Here is a 12,000-nt window from a genome sequence, read left to right as displayed (position 1 = left end):
TCCTCACCCGGTGTCCGTCACCGCCCCTTGCCACGTAGATGTTCAAGACGACGACGGGACTACTTTGCTGTCCTCGTGGTCGCACAACAAGAAAAAGAAAAGGGGAAAGAGGTCGTGGAACCCACGCTCGACAGCGTCTGATCGGAATCACACGGCGATGAGTGGCACCAAATTGAGCCCCAGTAAGGATCATGGTCCAAAAGAGCAATCTGACGGTCGTGCGTCGTCCGTCGTCCGTCAACTGAAATCGGCGTACGATGGCAACGCGAATGAGTGCAGGTCCAGCGTACCACGGCCGCATGCCATCATGAACGAATCCTACCGTTCGTGGACTGTCCCCATTCATCTGACGGTCGACGAAGGGCCGCATCCTATCACCCCCACGGAAGGCTTACGAGACTACTAATGCTGACGCGAACGAGGGAGAAGCGGGCATCTCATTAGTGTTCGACCGTCGTACACTCCACAATGGGTAGGTAGATGGCACAGGTGAGACGCTGGCGGTGCCACGCGTCGTACGCTGCTGCATGTTGACACCCAGAGGCTAGGTGGACCGTGTCGGGAAGCACGAGACCGTGCTCGGGCCGCGTGGCATAAGGAGCACGTAAGCCGGGCGCCCAGTCTCGGCGCCGGTCTCGCACGTGCGTGCATCGTCATGTGCTTGTCGAGTGTGGTGTTTGCTCTTCAGGACACCGTTCTATGATCCAATAAAGGAAGCAAAGCTTGATGTACGTGGTAATTGGACTTAAAGAGAAATCCGTAGAAGATATACTTGCCATCTTAATTGAAGGCAACTCGTAAATCAAATCAAAATTGGGTGGAATTGGTCAACGAAAACGTCGACCTGGCACCATCTCCCTCTCCACCATACAACAACACAAGACATGCGACTTGGTCAAACTCCACCCTCCAGAGATCCATGATCGCGGGCGAACACATCCAAAGTTGGCAACGTCCTGCGAGCGTCCATCTCTCTATCCATATATATACCCTTCACGCCTCTTCTGTTCAATCGGACGACATCCCGAAGCCCTCCGAGGTGAAGACACGGCCAAGGCCGCTGTTCTCGATAAAATGGCCTCCAAACCCTTACCCTTCCTTCTTCTCCTCGTCGCCTCGGCTGCGGCCTTCGACGTCAAGGAGATCCTTGACCCCTTACCCAATTACTCCGCCTTCACCAAGTACCTCACCGACCTGAAGCTCGTCGACGTGATCAACAGCCGCCAGACCGTCACCGTCCTCGTCGTTGACAACACCGCCATCTCCCCCATCTCATCCCTCCCCGCCGACAAGATCAAGACCGCCATCTCCGCCCACATCCTCCTCGACTACTACGACCCCTACATCTTCGACAAAAACCTCAACAAGTCCGCCCTCCTCCCCACCCTCGCCGGCGGCTCCGTGAACTTCACCGAGCTCCCCGGCGAGCAGATGGTGTTCGGGTGGGCCGCGCCCGGCGCTCCCCTCAACTCCAACCTGATCAACGTCATCGGGGCGAGGCCGTACAACCTGTCGGTGCTCCAGATCAGCAGCGCCATCCTGCCGTCCGGAGCCGGGAGCGCAGCGCCGGCGACAACAAAGCCGGCCGCCGCCTCCCCGAAAGCGTCGGCTGCGCCACCGACGACGAAGCCATCGGACGACATCCCAGAGGCAACGGCTACAGCGAACACGACTACTCCCGCCGCCCCTGTGGCAGCTCCAAAGGCTGCTCCGACCACCCAGGCGGAGGCCCCGAAAACGAGCCCCGCCGCTCCCGCGACACCTCCAAAGTCCTCGAGCACCACCACAGCTGCCTTGGCACCGAAGTCGAGCTCCGCAACCGCACCAGCTCCAACGAGCGGCGGCGCCACCCCTACCCCTTCGGCGGCTCCAAAGAGCAGCCCTGCCGCACCCGCCACGACCGCAAAGGCTCCCAAAGCTAGCTCCACCACTCCAGTCGGAACTCCGAAGGCTTCTACGCCGGCCTCCTCTGCTGCTCCAAAGGCCAGCGCCGCATCCCCCGTCGAGGGTCCAGGTGCGAGCGCCGCGGTCGACGCTCCCAAGGGAAGCGCAGGTGCACCAGCTGCAAGCGTCGCATCAGCTTCCTCGCCCACGGCAGAATCAGAAGAAACTTCTGGTCCGGCCGGGGAGACGACGACACCAAGCTCTTCAGCAGGGCGGGTCGTGGCAGGCGCGGCACTTGGGCTCCTCATGGGTGCTGCTGTGCTTGGTGCCATTTGAGCGTCGGAGGTTTGGAAGGCAAAGGTCATATTGGTTCACCCTTGTCGTCTTTCTTTGGTCCCCTTCATGCGCCTGCCTGTATGGTAGGAGGCATGTTATCCATTGTGTCTGCGAGGAAGGCTGCTGAACAAGGAAATATATATACAGGGTTTGGTTGATTGATGGATCATATGGATGATATTTTACTTCACCTCTATCTGTCACACAGGTCGATACAATATAATTCGGATTGATTAAGTAGTAAGTGAGAGAGATTCATACAGTTCGATTAGCACTTCTTCCATCAATACCATAAGAATGGGCCAACACATTTGACAAAATCACTTCTTGCACATGTTTGTTTTCATCGTATCAAAACATCAATATCAATATTAAAACTATAAATATTTTCTGTAATTATTTAGATTTGAAGAATCTTCAACATAATGCTATAATTATTTTATTATTTATGTTAAAATAAAACTTATGAAAATTCATCACTATTCTAATCATGATCGAAACTTAGGTCTTATTTAATACTCGATTTAATCTCATGAATCAAAATTTAGATTGATAAAAATATAACGAGTGCAATATTATTAATTTTGATTTAAATATTTTAAATGTTTCAATAAGGTTAATAAATCAATTTTCGCACTAAGTCCGATGACTGAAATTAGTAATGGGCATAGTAAAAGGCTCGACAAACAATACTATAATTATTTTGTTATTATTATGATAATAAAACCTCTTGATAATATAAAGGAAATTTTGAAGTTCATCATCATTCTAATCCTAATGTCTCTCGATTATAATCCTAATATAAAGAGAGGTTTTCTATTGCTCTCAGTTTAGCTTCCAAAGTAAATTTAAATTTAAATTGACATATAAGAATATGATGAATATAATACTATTAATTTTTTATTTAAATTATAATATTTTGATTAGTACAAAACTAAATTTAGCTCGTAAAGATCTGATGAGCATATTATTATTAATCTTAATATTTTTAACTAATAGTTTAGGTCAAATAAAGTTGATGGGTTAGTTATTCTATTAGGTCGGGTCATAACATTTAATATCAGAATCAACTTAGTATTAAAGTAAAATGAGAGAACTAAGATAGGAAAGAACTACCCATGAAAAAAAGTGAAATAGCTTGTCATATTGTAAAGCTAGATATTATAATCCTATTAGCCCGACAGACAAGGCTAATATTGACTTATAAGGGTGATATGTGTATTATAATAAAGCTCAAGTCATGACATAAATAAAACTCTAATACTTTATTATGATATAATTTTACTTTGATGATTGAAGAGATATTGTAATACTCTTGATTTAGTCTCATTTTGAAAGGAAATTTATGATGAGTATAGTTTTATTAACTTTAACTTAATTATTTTTATTTTTTTTAAATAAATTTAATAAAATAATGATCTCATTAGGTTAGGTTATGATGAGTAGAATCAGAATCAACTTAATATTACGTATGTATAGTATAAGGCTCGACCTAAAGATCATTATCTCATTAGATTAAGTTGTCATGTATGCCATGTTATCCTTTGATTTCGAACAAAATTGGCCCTAAACAAGGGAGATCGTAACACCTATCTAAGTGGATTTAACTTGTAAGTTTGATTTGCAGCTGGGTCAACATTTTCCGAAGGACCGCAACAATACGTTGACCGGTCTCCCTCCAAATTTGGCGGGACGAGAGATCCAAATATAGAACGCATTCCAACTGCCCCAACTGAAATCCTCCTCGACTTCTATAAATCTTCCTCATCTCCCCCCCTTCTTCCTGTGAAGTCACCCAAATACTCCTCCTCCTCCGCCTCCCACAATGGCTTCGAGGCCCCAACTCTCCCTCCTCCTCGTCTTCGTCTCCTTCCTCGTCCTGCTCTCCTCCGCCACCGCCCACAACATCACCCGCCTCCTCTCCCAATTCCCCGACTTCTCCAACTTCAACTCTCTCCTCAGCCAGGCCGACATCGCCTCTGAGGTCAACCGCCGCCAGACCATCACCGTCCTCGCGGTCGACAACTCCGCGGCCTCCTCCCTCTCCAGCCTCGACTCCGACACGCTCAAGCAGGTCCTCTCCATCCACGTCATCCTCGACTACTACGACAAAGAGAAGATCCACAACCTCAAGCGCCGGTCCACCCTGTTCACCACCCTATTCCAGACCACCGGCGTCGCCGCCAACCGCATGGGGTTCCTCAACGCCACCAAGCTGTCGGACGGGCGGCTTGCCTTCGGGTCGGGGGTACCCGGGTCGCCGCTAGTGGCCACCTACGTCAAGTCCGTCGCCGCCAAGCCGTACAACCTCTCGGTTCTCCAAATCAGCGCCGTCATCGTCCCGCAGGGCATCAACGGCACGCCGCTGGCGCCTTTCGGCGCTCCAATAACAGCGCCACCGGAGGTGCCGGTGCCTGCACCGGCGCCCGTGGACGATTCGACGGCTGACAGTCCGGCGGAGGCCCCCGAGGCGAGCGCCCCTGAGCCAGCGGCAGACGCACCGGAAGCAGACGCACCGGATGCGGATTCGCCGGCTGCCGGACCTGCAGCAGACGGAGATGCACCGTCTCCTGCGGAGGGGGAGGAGGATCAGAAATCGGCAGCAGTTCCGGTGGCGGGTTGCATCAGCGTGGGACTCACCGTGGCGGGCGCCCTATTCTTTGCCGTATGAATGGTTGGCTACTTGGGAGGACGTCAGGGGTTATAAGCTAAATGGTCTGCTGCAGGGTTTGAAGGAATCCATTGCTTTCTTGCTTCATTCTAACTGTAATAATTGGGTTTGGAGGAGTATATTTATCATTATCTTCATCTCTATATGGTTTCATGTTATATATATATATATATATATATATATATATATATATATATAACAAATAAATAATAAAATTACACCATAAAATAACATAAGGTAGTGCGCATCCGGGGAATCGAACCTCGGTCAGTACCGTGGGAGGGTACTATGATACCACTACACCAGATGCGCTTGTTGGTGATCAATTTTATATGTCTATTTTATGTGCATTTTCCATATGGTTCTATGACTCCACGATCCGCGAGAGGTGTTTGATTTTGTTTCAAACCGTTGGATAAGGTGACCAAGCGTTCGATCGGTTGCGTGCTTGCTTATCTCAAAGATATTTGGGCCTATATAAGCATTAATACGGCCTAATTTTACTGGGCTGAGTAAGGCCCAATATGATACCCTCATCAACACCTCTGCGAACCATTCCTCGACGGAGAAGGCGGAGTCGTCATGCTACCTGGAATCGAACCCTTAAACCCCCTCCTCCTCCTTCCGGCCCAGAAGCTCACCCTCGGCTGCCCCGTCCTCGACCGGCTCCTCCGCGGCGGTCTCCCCGTCGGTTCCGTCACCGAGATCGCCGGCGAGAGTGCCGCCGGCAAGACCCAACTCTGCCTCCAGCTCCTCCTCGCAGCCCTCCTCCCCCCCTCCCGCGGCGGCCTCTCCGCCGCCTCCCTCTTCATCCACTCCGAGTTCCCGTTCCCGATTCGCCGCCTCCACGCCCTCTCCTCGTCGTCCTCGGCCGCCGACCCTCTCGGCCACATCTTCGTCGCCGCCGCCCACTCCCCCGACGACCTCCTATCCCTCCTCGCCACCGCCGACGGCCTCCTCGCTCGTCCCCCCACCCACCTCCCCGTCAGGCTCATCGTGGTCGACTCCATCGCTGCCCTCTTCCGCTCCGACTTCGATAATAACCCTAAAGACCTAAAGAAGCGATCTTTCCTGTTCTTCAAGATCGCAGCCAAGCTCAAGGAGCAAGCAAAGCGATTCGGGTCGGTGGTGGTCGTGACCAACCAGGTCGTCGATGTCGTCGGCTCCGAGGAAGGAGCCAATGGGCAGAGGGTGGGGAATTACGCTTCTCTGTGGTCTTCGGGGAGGCGGGTTTGCCCGGCTTTAGGGCTCTCTTGGGCGAATTGCGTAAATACTAGACTCTTCTTGTCGAGGAAGGACGAGGTTGCGGACGACGCTGGCTCATCGAGAACTAGGAGGTGGATGCAGGTTGTGTTTGCGCCACACTTGCCCGAGGCTTCTTGCGAGTTTGTGATCGTCAGAGAAGGGGTGTCTGGTATCGAGCTGCAAAGGTGAGATCTTTTGTGATAGATACTATGGCATTAGCTTTGGTAATTTAAAGTTGGTTTTTGATTCCTCTGTTAGTATATCCTTCTTTATCTTGAACAGTCCTTTCATCTATATTGCCAATATCGGTATTGATGTTCTTCATACTATTCATTGATTCTTTCCGGATGGTAGAGGGAGATATAATTTATCAAATTAATGAAATCTAATTAACTTGTTTTTTTGTAGGTTTTTTTATTGTAGTCATACCAATGGTCATCTACTTGATGCTTGTAATTGTATAACCTTAAAGCTCAAAGCACATTCTACAACTTAGTTCCTATCATGGTTTCGGGAGTTGAATAAATTTTGGTAGCATCTGATACACTTTTATTGGTTCCTTCTTTTGATTTTAGAGCATTGAATGAAAAAGAGATCCAAGACCAGGAATTGAATGGCAATGTTTAAAATTGAACAAGCTATGTCAGAATAAACTCAAATAACTGGAGAAATTTGAATCAAAATGGCAATTTCTTAATATTTCTATCAATGCCTGGTTCGACCTAGTTTTAATTTGGTCGTAAGTTTTCACTGGTGTTTGAGCAAGATATGGATTAATGCAAACATGATGAATTTATGTGCATGTCTGAGTGAATAGAAAATTAGATTTTCCGAGTCTAGTGTTTCAAAATTTAAACTTTGTTGATAGTTTATTGAGTATACACTGCTTAGTGGTCCTCAAGCCGGTTTACTTACTGGTTAAAGGACATAATAACATCTTTAATGCAAATGATGGATAGTGCTAGTAAACTACCTGAAGCACAAGACAGTTTGAGAGATTATCTCACAGTGTAGTTTAAGTTTCTTCTGTGTATTGGTGTTATAAGGCCGTGGTCTCAAATATGTAGTTTAGAAAATTTGATTATTTTGATAAATGACAAATATCCATCGACTCTACAATTTTGGTTCAGTTTGGATGATTTTATATTGTGCTAAACCAAACTCAACCATTCCAGAAGCTATTTCGTTTAAACAAGACTTAAGAAAACCAGCATAAACTTGTGATCATTTTATGAAAAGAATCTTGCTGCATGGTCTTATGTCGGTCTAAAATGTAGAATGCAACATTTAAATTTCCGTATCTATCTATATAAAATGCAAGCATCCATCTCTGTTTTCAATGAAGTTTCTCTGTCTACAAAATGTTACAACTTATTTCCTTTTTTCTTTGTAAAGTTATGTTTCATTTATGAAACACATCCTAGTTTTGCCTCCAACTGCTTGTATGGTTGCCGACATTAATGTACCATATAAGATCTTTACTGCCTCCTAAGGGCTGCCCCTCTTATCATAAATCATCATGGTTCCCAAGTCATCAAATACATTATTTGTAGGAAACTTATTTTGTCTTCTTTCTTTAACTGGCCTTAGATCTTCCACAAATGTGAGCAATATGCTATACTTGTCTTATAAAATATCATGGAAGGCACTCATTTATTTTACCTAGGTGGCAGTTTGGACTACTGATTTGGTAGCCAACCTAGCTAGGGAGGAGTATTTATCTCAAAAGGTTTTAGTTTGCCTTTTATGAAGTACATATGTAGTTGCATTCTTTTCATTTTGCAAATAAGAAACAAAAATATGTTCTATATTACTTGTTGATAATATATTTGCACTGGATTATTTAGCCTTGAATATCTCAAACATTGCTTGGGCCACGCTAATGCACTTGTGGTTTAAGGCATATGTTATTTATACTGCTAAAATATCTGCTCTTAGTCTGTAAACATTTGATTTTGTTAGAACAAATTGACCTAAATTTGTGTTGCTGATCTAAATGATCCCCAGACAATCATTGAGCAAATACTCCGTTTTTTTATAATTTGAGTTGGTTTGTAAGGATTATAATTATTAACCTGAGGTCGGACCGTATGATTTTAGGTTTGTCAAGTTGATGGTTGAAGTTTGATATCAGACTGACCTATCATTAAACATAGTGAGGAAAAGATTTGTAGGCACATCATAATGGGGAGGACTACTCAAGTGAGGAAAATTATGACATATTGGTCCATATCAAAGGTGGAAGAAGAATTTTATGAGAAATTGCTATGTGTATTAGCATTAATGTGATTAATTATATTGAAGTAGTCGATGACATCGTTCTGCAAGAAAGATAGAAGTCATATTTACTCTAGTTGTGATTAATTAAATGAAGATTCTATGATTCCAAAAATCCATTGAGGCCACTCGATAGATCCTCAACCACCTCTGCTCTCCTACTAAATTAATCCTGGTTTTACAGAGTCGCCGGACGATGATAGCCGGACATGCCACCAGCAAAAGGCTTGCCATGACATCTCTGGATCTGACCTCCATCGCATTATAAGGATTTGGCAGTGCGTTAGGTCCTCCCCAACTCCATGAGAGGACGATGACTGGAACGCCTTGTACGTCTCTCTTAGTAGTCAGAACTCAAAAAGGTATACCCATCGAAGACTGCAGCAAAGACCTAACCAATTTGGAATGCTGCTGCTAATTACACTCCTCGGCGTTTTTGTAGGGGAAAGCTAATCCGTCTGCCAACTGGTCGGTGAATAAGTTCGGCAGCATTCCCTTCTCCAAGTGATGTTTGTCCCAACGCCAACCATATATACATATAGGGGCAGTCGAACCTTTGTAGATCCGTTGGGCTTCCACGGCAAGCCATGACGAAGCCATCCCTGCATACTTGTTCCTCCAACATCTCCTTCGTCCTCCTCTCGGCAGCCATGATGTCTCTCGTCTTCTTCGTCATCTACCCCAATGAGTTCCGGCTCCAGTCCATGGTCACTTCCCGGCCCTCCTCGCTAACAAACTTCATGGAGACCGTGTCCCTGAAGCCTGACTTCCGTCTCCTCATCGGCATCCTCACCCTCCCGGACAGCTACGAGCGGCGGCACCTCGTCCGCCACGCCTATGCCCTCCAGTCCAACGTCTCCGATGCCCGAATCGATGTTCGTTTTGTCTTCTGCAACCTCACCAAAGAGGAGCAGCGAGTGCTGGTGGCCATGGAGATCATGCTCTATGATGATATCATCATCCTCAACTGCACCGAGAACATGGACAACGGCAAGACCTACACCTACTTCTCCAGCCTCCCGAAGATCCTCGAGGTCATCAACGGCATTGAGCGGCCGTACGACTACGTCATGAAGACGGACGACGACACGTACTTCCGGCTTCAGAACTTGGCGGAATCGTTAAGGAGGCTGCCGAGGGAGGACATGTACTACGGCTTTTTAACTCCCTGCCATGACGGGCGAGCTCCGAACAGCTACATGTCGGGAATGGGATATGTCTTGTCGTGGGATTTGGTGGAGTGGATTGCGACGTCGGAGATGCCGAGGGATCATCAGGTTGGGCCGGAGGACTTGGTGACGGGGTCGTGGCTGAGAGCCGGAGGTCGGGGGAAGAACAGGTTCGACATGAAGTTGGCGATGTACGACTACATGGAGGAGCCACGACTGTGCTCTCGGCATGAGTTCGTGCCGGACACCATCGCCGTGCACAAGCTCAAGAACAACTTGAGGTGGGCGACGACCCTCAAGTACTTCAACGCCACTGAGGGGCTGAAGCCTTCTAAGCTGTATCATTTATAGACCTTCCAAGGTTTTTCCCCTCTCTGTGTTGTCTTACGCATGACCGAAGCAATGGTAGGAACAAGCGGGTGTACAGAGACTGGTCTGCTCCATCCATCCCATATGGACGGATGATCTATATCTGTTGAGGTGAACCTGTGTCATCATCAACAATGTATTTGTGGGTTTCTTTTCCCATGGAATTAAGAGGCTTAGTTAATTCGTAGGGGCTTTTACAAGGAAGATGTAGCATGGTTTCATCTGCAAGCAACAATATAGCCTCGAGTGCACTGCAAACATCTCTCTCTCTCTCTCTCTCTCTCTCTCTCTCTCGTATTGGAAACGATTCGGTTTGTTGCCACCATCGTACATAATTGGACCAAAGAAAGTCCAAGTGATTAAGCCTTCAGATCTGACATAGTGTTCCGTGTCACATTTCGTCTGCTCTCTCACTGAAACTTCGCCTTCTTCTCCGCCTTGGATTCACGCGTTTTGCGGGATACTGACGCATGACCAATGTGCGCAAAGGTCAGCTGTGCCTTTGCACCAAACCTGAGACCTCTGCTTCATTGCCCTTTCGTTTCTCCTCACGGAGAAGTCCGAGTCTATGTGCTGTACTTGTTCTCTTTGCCGACTAGTGCAGCTTTAAGTCTCCGCCTACTCGCTGCAGCCATGAAAGCCACCCTGCACAAGCCGCATCCTGCCGCTGTTGGACTCGTCTGCCTCGCCGTCGTCCTGCGAGCCTTCGTCTACCTCGTCATCTACCCGAAGGAGTTCGAGCTGCAGTCGTTCGTCACCGCCTGCCGCACCTCCTCCTCCGCGGCTGCGGTCAGCTTCACCGAGCCCGTCACGGTGGAACCCGACTTCCGCCTCCTCCTTGGCGTCCTCACCCGCGCCGACCTGTACGAGCGCCGCCACCTCCTCCGCCTCGTTTACTCGCTCCAGACCAACCTCACCGCCCACGTCGACGTCCGCTTCGTCCTCTGCAGCCTGACCAAGGAGGAGCAGCGGGTGCTGGTGGCCATGGAGATCATGCGCTACGACGACGTCATCATCCTCAACTGCACCGAGAACATGAACGAGGGCAAGACCTACGCGTACTTCGCCAGCCTCCCGAAGCTGTTCGACGGGGACCGGCCGCCTTAGGACTTCGTGGTCAAGGCGGACGACGACATCTACTTCCGGCTCCCCAAACTGACCGAGTCGCTGAAGAAGATGCCGAGGGAGGACCTGTACTGCGGCTTCGTTGAAGCCCTGCGACAGCATGGATCCGTTCCACGAGTACATGCCGGGGATGGGGTACCTGCTCTCAAGGGACTTAGTGGAGTGGATCTCGATGGATTTATGAGCTTAAAAAAAAAATACTTTTTAGGATAAAAGAGATTCGGGATTTATGAGTTCTTGATTCTCATACTCCTCAAACAATATGAGACTAAATGATATGAAAATTGCAACCTAAAAATAGCAATGTAATCATGAAAATAGTGTCGAAAGAATGCACTCCATAAAGCATGCTTATCCCAAAATGCATTCATTTATACACGTCGGACAATCTACTAAGCCATACGTTATAATCCAAGGAGGGAAAGGTCACGTTGCTTAGCCATTTGGAACAGTTAAATTGGATTTTTAAGCTATAATTTCAAGTGGCCCCCACCGTATAAAAAAGGATTAGATCAGCTTCCTGTTGAATGAGCATGAGTTTAATGTATGAATCTTTTGGCCTCTTGGGGAAACATTAATATTAATGGATTAGTGAATTCACTTTAATTGAATATCTAATACATATATACTCCTCTAATCCAATAATAAACATTAATATTAATGGATCATGTTGGGCCAATATAATTTCAAATGTAATTCCAAACATACCCTATGTGCTTATTACAATTTGCTTATATTTTCTTTCTGGAATAGACTAATTGATGATTATTTGTCAAGATGAAGTCCCAAATATCCTCTTTTAAGTGATATTTTTTTCTTGAACTAATACAATAAATGTTTGCAATTAATTGGATTCTCTTTTTAACTTTGATCCTAAAGAACTTTGGACTGAGATTTGCAAGCTTTTATTCTTGACATTGACTT

General features: G+C 47.0%; 3 protein-coding genes and 1 non-coding gene across 6 annotated transcripts; 3 read left to right on the top strand and 1 right to left on the bottom strand.

Moving 5' to 3' along the window:
• The first annotated feature begins 1,074 nt into the window (after window positions 1-1,074).
• Window positions 1,075-2,220, top strand: LOC135624035 (fasciclin-like arabinogalactan protein 3). Its single transcript, XM_065127509.1, has one exon. It carries the CDS (start codon window positions 1,075-1,077, stop codon window positions 2,218-2,220), a length of 1,146 nt encoding a protein of 381 aa, XP_064983581.1.
• Window positions 2,221-4,045: 1,825 nt separating this feature from the next.
• On the top strand, window positions 4,046-4,891 carry LOC135624034 (fasciclin-like arabinogalactan protein 14). The gene has a single exon (XM_065127508.1). The coding sequence runs from the start codon at window positions 4,046-4,048 to the stop codon at window positions 4,889-4,891; it is 846 nt and encodes a 281-aa protein (XP_064983580.1).
• Window positions 4,892-5,132: 241 nt separating this feature from the next.
• Window positions 5,133-5,203, bottom strand: TRNAG-CCC (transfer RNA glycine (anticodon CCC)). The gene has a single exon. It is a non-coding gene; the product is annotated as a tRNA-Gly (tRNA).
• Window positions 5,204-5,422: 219 nt separating this feature from the next.
• Window positions 5,423-11,357, top strand: LOC103998123 (DNA repair protein XRCC3 homolog). Of its 3 annotated transcripts, XR_010491250.1 has the most exons (3): window positions 5,423-6,321; window positions 8,598-8,775; window positions 8,856-8,976. XR_010491250.1 is itself a non-coding variant. In XM_065125479.1 (2 exons), exons 1-2 carry the CDS (start codon window positions 5,474-5,476, stop codon window positions 11,160-11,162), a joined length of 1,428 nt encoding a protein of 475 aa, XP_064981551.1. In that variant the 5' UTR covers window positions 5,423-5,473; the 3' UTR covers window positions 11,163-11,357. The 3 variants fall into 3 exon arrangements, 2 of the variants coding, with proteins under 2 accessions (XP_064981551.1, XP_064981552.1); XM_065125479.1 differs by lacking the exons at window positions 8,598-8,775; window positions 8,856-8,976 and adding an exon at window positions 10,583-11,357; XM_065125480.1 differs by lacking the exon at window positions 5,423-6,321 and having other exon boundaries at window positions 8,609-8,775; window positions 8,856-10,151.
• Window positions 11,358-12,000: the final 643 nt, after the last annotated feature.

Source organism: Musa acuminata, chromosome BXJ2-9 (genome assembly GCF_036884655.1).
Source record: "Musa acuminata AAA Group cultivar baxijiao chromosome BXJ2-9, Cavendish_Baxijiao_AAA, whole genome shotgun sequence".
In the NCBI taxonomy this organism is placed as follows: domain Eukaryota; kingdom Viridiplantae; phylum Streptophyta; class Magnoliopsida; order Zingiberales; family Musaceae; genus Musa; species Musa acuminata.
Note: the sequence above shows the minus strand (reverse complement) of the source record. Positions and strands in the feature narration are given on the sequence as shown.

Excerpts from the sequence above, each read along its gene's own strand:
- LOC135624034 (XM_065127508.1), top strand. The coding sequence starts at position 4,046 with ATGGCTTCGAGGCCCCAACTCTCCCTCCTCCTCGTCTTCGTCTCCTTC.
- LOC103998123 (XM_065125479.1), top strand. The coding sequence starts at position 5,474 with ATGCTACCTGGAATCGAACCCTTAAACCCCCTCCTCCTCCTTCCGGCC. Across the intron at positions 6,322-10,582 it reads TCTGGTATCGAGCTGCAAAG|CCATGAAAGCCACCCTGCAC; the intron begins GTGAGATCTTTT and ends TACTCGCTGCAG.
- LOC135624035 (XM_065127509.1), top strand. The coding sequence starts at position 1,075 with ATGGCCTCCAAACCCTTACCCTTCCTTCTTCTCCTCGTCGCCTCGGCT.